Source organism: Phascolarctos cinereus, unplaced genomic scaffold (assembly GCF_003287225.1).
Source record: "Phascolarctos cinereus isolate Bilbo 61053 unplaced genomic scaffold, phaCin_HiC Scaffold_3;HRSCAF=262, whole genome shotgun sequence".
Lineage (NCBI taxonomy): Eukaryota > Metazoa > Chordata > Mammalia > Diprotodontia > Phascolarctidae > Phascolarctos > Phascolarctos cinereus.
The window spans coordinates 144,840,168-144,850,217 of record NW_027555736.1 but is presented as its reverse complement, the minus strand read 5'-3'; the positions used below and the strand labels follow the sequence as shown (position 1 = coordinate 144,850,217).

The window sequence follows — 10,050 nt, the reverse complement described above, 5'->3', positions numbered from 1 at the left end:
AAAATTAATGGAGCAACTTGTCATGATTCTATGATAGTTAAAAAAGAAAAGAAAAGGAGCAGCATGGAATAAGTGAGTAGAGAGCTGATTTCCGAGTCAGAAAGACTTGGAGTTCAAGTCTGGATTTTGACACTTACTGACTCTGTGACCCCAGGCAAGTCATTTAATCTTTCAGTGCCCACAGGCAATCTCTGAGACTATAAATTGAAGAGAAGGTGAAGATTTGCTTTGGTAGAGGCTGGGCATTTTCTCCCTACTCTAAGTGAAATCCTAGATCTAGTAAAAAAAAAAAAAGGAAAACAGAAGAGATAAGCAAGAATCCTAAGCACTTTTCCCTGAGATTTGTTTTCTTTCAGCCACGAGCATTAACTGATTTCTGGTCTAGGCTCAGATCTGGTCTAGGTGTAGATGATTTGCTGGGTGAAGGCAAAGAAGAAATCATTATTATATCTGACTTTGTATTATTTGCACTTTTAACTGTTCAGAGTACTCTCACCCATTTGTTACCTCAATTCACACACAACCTTACATGACAGGTAGACTTAGGTGTTAGGTATTATGCCATTTGACAAATGAGGAAACTGAGACATGGAGCAGTTAAGTTCATTCATTTGGCAAACATTTATTAAATGCCTACTATGTGCGACCAGAGATGCAAAGTGTCTCCCTCCTGCTGATGCTGAAAGGGAGCTGTCACAGAAAGATAGGCTTTGTATAGGGCTCAGGATTGGGGAAAAATTACAAAATCCCCTAAAGATACTTGTGTCATCTTCCCTGGAGATTTCTCAAAATGAGAAAGACCCCAAACTATCCAGTTGAGATGCAGTAACCCAAAGGCAAAGGGATGGACAGAATCAGTTAATCAACTAGCATTTATCAGGTACCTACTATGTGCTAGGCACTGTGCTGATCAAATAGACATGTAGGTATTTATTTGGTTACATACTATGTCCATTTTGAGGGATGAGTTTCTGATTGCTATACATAAGAAGGGGCTGCCTGGAAAGGCTGGAGCCGGGATTATCCTAACCCATCTGTTTTATGGAGAGAATTTGCATGCATTTCTATGACCCTATAACTAACTCCATGAGCTCCTGACACTGAGATGTTTTTTCTTTCTTCCTGGTGTTGATCCAGACCTAGGTCGCTCCACGGAGCTGGCATTCACTGTGGAACCAAGTGATGAGATTGTTGTACCTGAGCAGTCGGTGGTGCTGGGCTGCCGAGCAGAAGGTACACCACCAGTTCGGGTCACCTGGAGGAAGAATGGAGTGGAACTCCCAGAGAGTACCCATGCTCTTGTGCTGGCCAATGGTTCACTCCTCCTCCCCAACTTCCGGCCAGATCGGGGAACTGGTCCTTCTGATGAGGGAGACTATGACTGTGTGGCCCAAAATCGATTTGGGTTGGTGGTCAGCCGAAAAGCCCGAATCCAGGCTGCAAGTAAGTGAAGATTCTCTGCCTCTGTCTCTGTTTCTCTGTCCCTCTGCCTCTTTGTCTCTGTCTCTGTCTCTACCTCTTTTTCTGTCTGTCTTTGTGTGTGTGTGTGTCTGTGGGTCTGTGTGTGTGTGTGTGTGTGAGTGTGTGTGTGTGAGTGTGTGTGTGTGTGTGTGTGTGTGTGTGTGTGTGTGTGTATCTCTCCCTCCCCCCTTCCCTTACCCCTTGACACTTAGAGGCAAGCTATTGACCTTGAATTCTCTGGGATCATCAGGTCTTTGGCTATCCATTCATTTTAATAGAGCACTACAGAGAAGGAACAAAAACTCTGAAAGCTGAAAGATGCAGCTGACCTCACCTTGCCCAGCTCCCATAGTGCCCTTAATAATGGGCTCGTAGGCAAGGATAGAGACCAGAGCCAGCAGAAAGGGAGGAGACAGAAGGAATACTATCTACTTTAATGGCTTTTTTCTTACCTACCCACATTTCAGTTTCTTTCCAGGGCTGAAGAAATTTGTATAGCTGTATTGGAATCCTTGAGAAGTAACATAATACAATGACTGGGGAATCTTGAGTGAAGAAGTCCTGTATTTGGACTCTTCCTCTGACCCATACCTAGCTGTATGACCATGGACTTAACCTCTGAGTACTCCCAAAGAACTCTTTAAGACTATATTTTGGAGGCAGAATGATAGAGTTGGTAGAAAGATCACTGTCTGGAGTCAGAGGTCCTGGGTTCAAATTCCATCTCTGATGCTTATTACCTTTGTGATCTTGGACAAGTTACTTAACCTCCCTGGGCCTCACTTTCCTCATCTATAAAATGAGGGGGTTGGCTTAGGTGCCAAGGTCCCTTCCAGTTCTAGGTCTATGACTGTATGTGTTACATACAAATTGCTGACCTATTTTGGTGGAAGTAGTTTCCACACCGGAAGTTCTCTTCACTGATGAAATCACAGTTCCCAGATCTGTCTTCTCTCAAACAAATCAGATTTCTTTTTGCCTCAGATCACCTCCATTTGAAATGAGGCTAGAAAAATACTGGTTGGAGGGAGTCGAGTGAGCTACTGTACCTCACACAAATCTCTGAAGGAGCTGTGTCTGTATAGCAGGTTTCTCGTCATCACTGGCCTTCCATCATTAAGACCTTATCAGAGTCATTGACTCTGGCCTTGTGTAGAGAGGAAGGTGGTAGAATAGAATCATGGCCTTCCAGTTCCTGAAGACCAGTTAGGTCACAGAGGGTCACTGTCTCTCCTCCTGAGGGTAATACAAGAGGAAATTAGCTTTTGGTGTCAAGGGAAGAATTGAGTATGAGGCTAGGAGTCCATCTAGTTCAAGTTTCTTGTTTTACAGATGAAAATGTGAGGTATTGGGGTGGGAATACCCAGAAACAGGGAAAATAAAGGGAACTTGAAGATAGGAGAAACCTCTCTTCTTTACTTGACTCCCCAGTGCCTGAACTAGAGGGAAAGACTGAATGACCTCTGGAATTTAACTACCCTTCCCCCAACCAGGTCCAGGTTCCTATGACATAAATCCCAGGTGTTTATATATAGATAACCGCATACATACTCTTCTATAAATGGTAATACCTTCAGGATGTTTAGTTTTCTCCTACTCATAACAATGTGAGAAACTGAGCTGTGCTATAGGGTTGGAGTGGGTGGCTGGCCCCAATGTTGGCCTGGTTAACCCTTTCTGGTCCAGGGTTTAGCTATGAGATTATCTTGAGATTGCTACAGCATAGAATCTTTTGGCATCCAGCTTCTTTCACATAAGGCATAGATTCACTTGGAAGCAGGAAAAGGCATAGGGATGCATCCCAGTGAAGCCACATGGCTGGACCCTCTTTTCTATCATACTTTTTAAAGGCAATTCTCCAGCAGTTTCCCCCCAAGAAACCTCAAAAGCCAGTTAGCTTCTAGGGCCTCTTCATTCTATTAATCACTCTCCTTCCCAGTAATGATGTAGATATGTTACTCACCAGGATGTCTTTCTGAAAAGATGCCATGAGCTCTCTCTCTCTCTCTCCCCCTGCTCCATGGGCTACCAATACCTGTCTTGGTATAAGACCATGCCAGTAATCATTGTGTACATGCATCAAGCTGTGTCTAGATTTGGCAATAGATTGAATATGTGGACCAAGACCGAGAAGTTAAGGATGACACCAGGGTTATGAGTTTGGGTGACTAGGAGGAGAGTGGTGCCCTTAATGATAATAGGGAAGCTTGGAAGAGGGGTATGTTGGGGGAGAAACATAATAAGTTCTGCTTTGAATATGTCTGGATGGTTGGGCCATCCAGATTGAGTCAGAAAAGGCAGCTGGTAATGCCAACTGGAGCTCAGGAGATACTAGGGCTACCTCTAAGTATCTGGGAATCATCTACATACTCTCCCACTCAGGGGCTTAAACAGGTAGAGGGCGTTCTTCTGTCTATCACTCCCTTGGCTATAGCTCTGGGACAAGGCATTCTGTCCTTGAGTGAGCTAGTGACCTGTCATGATGTGCTAAAATCATAGAGCATTTGTCTTAACCCTAAGTACCAGGCATCCATTTGTTTGGTTTATTCTGGAGCTGCTGCTTTTTTTTTTTTTAAGGCAATTGAGGTTAAGTAACTTGCCCAGGGTCACACAGTTAGTAAGTGTCCAGTGTCTGGTCTGAGGCCAGATTTGAACTCAGGTCCTCCTGACTTCAGGACCAATGCTCTATCCACTGTGCCACCTAGCTGCCCCCCACCTGGGACTGCTTTTTAAGGTATATTAATGCCTTTTGTTTTTATATCACATTTATTTTCAAAAAATGTTCCTGCTTTTCCAGGCAAAGAAACAGATGTGGCTGATGGAATGTCACATATAGGGAACAGCAAATATGCCACTTTGGGGAATGCGCATTTAGCCCTTACCTAGATGACCATTCTAAAGATTACTACTAAAGATTTTTTTTTAAGTTCAACAAAACAATTTGCACATTGACCACATTTGACACAGCATGTCAGGTCCAGTAAGCTGAGGGCTCTTGGAACTTTGGGGTTCTGCTGTATTCATGGTACCATAATATTTTATTAATTCCAAACCGAGGTGGTTTTCTGGGCTTGTAGTGCTGCATCAGTATATTACTGTGTGCTCACGGTTCAATGGATATTGATATATTTAAATGAAATCTTGGCTTGCCATGAGCATTAATCACTAACATAAGAAAAGAAAGTTTCAAGCATAGAATATTCCCTGACTCTACTCCCTTCTCCCTCCCCTCTGGCAACCCTACTCCCTGGTAGGGAAGGGGTATCAGATGGTAGATAATGAAACTAAGCCACAGAGAAGTGAAATGACTCCTCTCAGATCTCACAGCTTGTTAGTGTCAGAACTGGATCTGGAACTTAAGTCTCCCCAGTTTCCTCACCACTGGATGGGAGCCAAAGGTTGGGTTTCTAGACTGGTCCATCAATCCCCATCCATGCTCCTAACCTTTCCTCCTTTGCTGGATCTTCATCCATTTCACACTCATGAGTATCCCCCTAGGATCTCTTCTGGGTTCTCCTCTTTTCCTTCCTGGAGTACTTATTCTTTTTTTAGGTCATGGTCCCCTTTGGCATTCAGGTGAAATCTATACAGACCCTTTCTGAGAATAATGATTTTAAATGAAATACATAGGAAACAAATTATATTAAAATATAGCTATCAATATATTATTTTTTTAAAAAAGTTTTGGATTCTAGATTGAGTCCTCATTCTCCCTTGGTGATCTCATCAGCTCCCATGGGTTCAGTTATCAACTGTTATGTAGATGATTCCCAGATCTTTAGAGGTAAGCCCTAGTCTCTCCTGAGCTCCAGTTGGCATTACCAGCTGCCTTTCTGACTCAGTATGGATGGTCCAAACATCCAGACATATTCAAAGCAGAACTCATTATGGTTCTCCCCCAAGGTACCCCTCTTCCAAGCCTCCCTATTACCATCAAGGGCACCACTCTTCTCCTAGTCACCCAGGCTGGTAACTCGGGTGTCCTCCCTAACTTCTCAGTTTTGGTCCCTGTAGTCAATCCATTGCCAAATCCAGACATTTCTGCCTTCATAGCATCTCTCACGTGTAGCCCCTTCTCTCCCTCCACTCACACAGCCCACGTGCTAGTTTGGTCCGTCATGCTCTCTTGTCTGGCCTATCCCAATAGACTTGTGGTTGGTCTTTTTACTTCAAGTCTCTCCTCACCCTAATTCAATCTCCACTCAGCTGCTAAAGTGACTTTTTTCTAAAGTACAGGTCAGGGTATACTGGAGCCGGCCCAGGAGGCAGTTGTTAAATTTCAGCTTGGGTGTTTGTTTATGCCTCAGAAGACCGAAAATGGGCTTCATTTGTTGTTTGGTTGATTACTTAGACTTAAAAACAGGTTGGAGAAATTCTGAATGATGTAGATTAAACTTTAAAGTGTGTCTTGTCTTTTCAGAGAGCCTATTGTTAAACATTGACCAGCACCCTCCTGAAGAGATCTGACTAAGTCAAGCTTCACACCCTCCAAGGAAATAAACTCCAGTGACTTCCTATTACCTCCAGGCTCAGATATAAAGTCCTCTGTCATTTAAAAGCTCTTCACAATCCAACTCTTTCCTGAGTCTCTAGTCTTTTTATACTTTATTCTCTGCCATGAAAGTGGGGTCTAACCTAGGATCCAGCCATCTTGACCCTCTTGTTCTTCTTTGCATGTTACAGCTCATCTCCCTTTTCTGTTTGCACAGGCTATATACCCCCTGCCTGCTGGGAATGTCTTATTTTCATTTCTTACTTTTCCTTGGCTTTCTTCAAGATTCAATTCAAATCCTACCTTCTGCAAAGGCTTTTCCTTTTCTTTTTCTTTTTTGCGAGGCAATGGAGTGAAGTGACTTGCCCAGGGTCACACAGCTAGTAAATGTCAAGTGTCTGAGGCCAGATTTGAACTCAGGTCTTCCTGAGTCTAGGGCTGATGTTTCAGCCACTGCACTATCTAGCTGTTCCATGCAGAGGCTTTTCCTGAGCCTCCCAGATGACAATACCTTCCCCTTTCAGAATACTTTTACTTTCTGTCTCTTTCTGTCTGTCTGTCTGTCTATCTCTGTCTCTCTCTCTGTCTCCACCCCAACCCCTCTCCAGAGATAGAGATCTATCCGTCTAGATATTGTATGTACCTTGTCTATAACTTCCTCTGTTATAATGTGAATTCCTTGAGGGTAGGGACTATTTTTGTTTCCTCTGTATCCTCAGCATTTAGCACAATGCCAGACATAGTATGCACTTCATATTTACTTACTGACTGACTGACTGATACCTGCTCAGGCAAAGGTACCCATTTAGGGTCAGCTTAACTTGCAGCGTTCAACAGGTCGCTTTATCATGCAATCTATATGGATCATTTGTTAGTCAGTTAAGTTATGTCTGACTCTTCATGACCCTATAGTACATACTGTCCCTCGGGTTTTCTAGGCAAAGCTATGGGAGGAGTTTTGCCATTTCTTTCTTCGCAGGTTAAGTGACCTGCCCAGGGTCACATAGCTAGTAAGTGTCTGAGGCTGGATTTGAACACAGGTCTTCCTGACTCCAGGCTCAGGGCACTGTCTACTGAGCCACGGAGCTGCCTCCTGTGCATCATAGGATCATAGATTTAGAGCTACAAGAGACCTGACACATTTTCTAGTCAACTCTCCCTATTTTACAGATGAGGAAACTGAGGCTTAGAGAGGTTAAGTGACCCTAGCTAATAAGTGTTGGAGGTGAGATTTGAACCCATCTTCTTTATTCCATATCTGACATTCTGTCCACTATAGCACAGTGCCACAAATCCTTCCAAAGATGGTAATGTCAGGGCCATGCTAGACTTAGCTAATGGACTTTTCCTCCCTGCCCCAAGACTTTTTTTTTTTAAATCACCTACAGTTGATCCAAAGAAACAGGTTTCCAGCTCTGCTACTAACTAACAGTGTCATCTGGAGCAAGTTACTCCCTTCCCTGAAACTTAGTTTCCTTATCTATAAAATAAGAGACTTGGACTAAATGATTTCTTAAGGCTCCGTCCAGCCCTGAGAGAGGATTATGGGAATTCAAGGGAGAGAGCTACACCTAGGAGGGGGAGGTCTGGGGTGAGAGTATATATGTGAAAAAAGGAGGGGGAAATGGGAAGGAGGTTTTGAGGGAATCAGGAAGACAGAAGGGCCTAGGCCTTATTGGGAATGACCTTCCCAAGGTTCTGGGGAGCCAAGCTGTTTAGGAAGTTGTCAGAAGTAGGTCTATTGTCTTTTTTGGGGGGGGGCGCGCTAGGCAATGGGGTTATGTGACTTGCCCAGGGTCACACAGCTACTAAGTGTCAAGTGTCTGAAGTTGGATTTGAACTCAGGTCCTCCTGACTCCAGGGTCAGTGCTCTATCTACTGCGCCACCTCGCTGCCTCCAGAGGTAGGTCTGAATGTTGGTCACCACTACTGTAGGTCATGGAAAGAGGCAGTCCTTCCTGATCACAGAAAATGGGCATTGCTGGTGACACTGGGCAATGAGAAGGCTGATTTGGGCACCTACAGGAAAAGATTCTCAGGTCTCAATATACGGGGTGACCTGACCCCAGATTATGAAATAGCCAAGAAAACTACACATTTGGAAAAGGGTTTTCTCTCCTTCTTCAAGTGTAGCTGAGCAGAGTATTCATCTCTTTAGCTTGCCACGTTGAGGGCAGGGGTTACCTCTAAGAGAGAAGCTCCCACCTACCCCTCTAGACTCCCACACATCTCTGTTTTCTCCTTCCTACTCACCTGCTTCCCACTAGAATGCAAGGGGGATGCCATTGCCTGCCTGGTCCCACTGGGCCTGAAGAGCAGGCATGTTGGCTCAAGTAGAATGCCAGGTTTCATTAATACTCTGTGCTCATGACTGTCTGTGTATGTATGTGTGTCTGTGTGTGAGAGAGCGAGAGAGATATAGAGAGAGACAAGAGATGTAGAGAGGGACAGAGATAGAGACAGAGACAGAGATAGACAGAAACACAGAACAAGACAGAAAAACAGAGAGAGATAAAGAGAAGAAGAATGTGTCATCATCATGTTTTTGTCTGTAAATGGTCAGAATAAAAACACTCTTCCTAGCCCCAACCTGCCTTAACTCTTTCTACTCATGGGGTAGTATAGTGAACTAGTGTTAATATAAAATGTTGGCTCATTGGGAGGAAAATTTTTGTGTTCTTTGTACTCATAACTTCAGTGCTAAACACAGTACATGGCCTATAGAAGTCACTTGATAAATATTCCTGACTCCAAATGTCCTCCTCCTCCTCCTCCTCCTCTCTCCCATTAGGTCCTGGCTATCTCTTCATCATGCATTCATTAATAGGTGATAGCTCAGTAGTGGGGAACAGAAGTGGTATCTGTTCTGTATGTTTGTGTTTCGATGTGCTGGTGGCTTCTTTTAATGATTTTAGGGGACTGTGAATCAGGGGTGCTCAGTTTCTCTTGCCTGGTTCTGTGGGCCTCCTGTTTCGGCCCCACTTCCCCCTTAGCCAGAGGACCATGTGTCTTCATCCCATTTCTCCAACTGGGGTCTCACCCCTCTACCCCCCCAGCTCTAGGCCCAGAGCAATTCGAATTTAGAAGTGGAACTCCCCCATGGTTCCCACACCTTAGTTCCCCAGCCAGCCAGATGGCCCCTTGAATACAATGTGCAAATCTTCTCCTTTCCTAGTTCTTTCCATTGTTCACTTCTCGGTCTGCTCTGGGAATGTTGGCCAGTGAAAGGCAGAGGCATTTGGAGCCTGCAAGTGAAACTTGTCTCCCCCCTTCTCACCCCACCATCCCCCGTACCTCCCCTCTCGTGTTTCCCTCTGCTCCACCTCCAAGGAGAAGGGAGTTTTTTCTCCTGCTGTTTGCTTTCCTTTCTATCTCGTGGGATATGGAGTGGGAAGGGAGGGTTTTCCCTTGGGTCAAGGTAGGGAAATTGACATTTCTACAGGCCCTTGAGGGAAGCTTTTTATACACACTCCCAGAGAAAAGATTTTCAAAAGAAAACAGGACAAAATTCACTTCTCTGAGTGCAATTCTCAGATGAAATATGCCAGAAACTTTGCTGGCCTTTGTGAGGGTGATGCTTTGCCATACTTACAGTGTACTTCATTCTGCAGAGACAACGTGTGTGTGTATGTGTGTGTGTGTGTGTGTGTGTGTGTGTGTGTGTGTGTGTGTGTGTGTGTGCCTGGGTAGGTCTGTATAGGAAGGAAGGTTCATTAGGGAGATCAGATTCATTGGTGAGTATAAACACAAAAGTCCACCTGGTCAGACTCAATTTCTCCAAAGCCCTAGAGAAGAACCAGGGAATAAGTTTTCCACTAAGCAGTAGTGCCATGCCAGAGAGAATGAATTGATGGATGGAAGGGATTAATTATGCTGAATTTGCTTATTTTTAATCTGGGTGTATTTGGAGTGAAGGGATATGGAAGGGAGGGTTCTAAGGTTATTAGAAGGCATATACCAGCCAGCTGGAGTGAGAGAGTACAGTGTCCTGGATTTCCTATTGAAGTCTTGTGAGCATGGACTCTAAACTCAATTTTACAAATCTGTGAAATGGAAAGTTCCTTTTTGGGTGTGTGCTGAGTTCAAGATGCAGGTAA

At 44.2% G+C, this 10,050-nt stretch overlaps 1 protein-coding gene across 1 annotated transcript in view; it reads left to right on the top strand.

The window, feature by feature from the left end:
* The first annotated feature begins 529 nt into the window (after positions 1-529).
* Positions 530-10,050, top strand: part of IGDCC3 (immunoglobulin superfamily DCC subclass member 3) — a 61,883-nt gene continuing 52,362 nt past the window's right edge. The window contains exons 1-2 of the mRNA XM_078151625.1: positions 530-536; positions 1,138-1,443. Coding sequence (XP_078007751.1) covers positions 530-536; positions 1,138-1,443 — 313 coding nt within the window. The remainder of the gene's footprint in view (positions 537-1,137; positions 1,444-10,050) is intronic.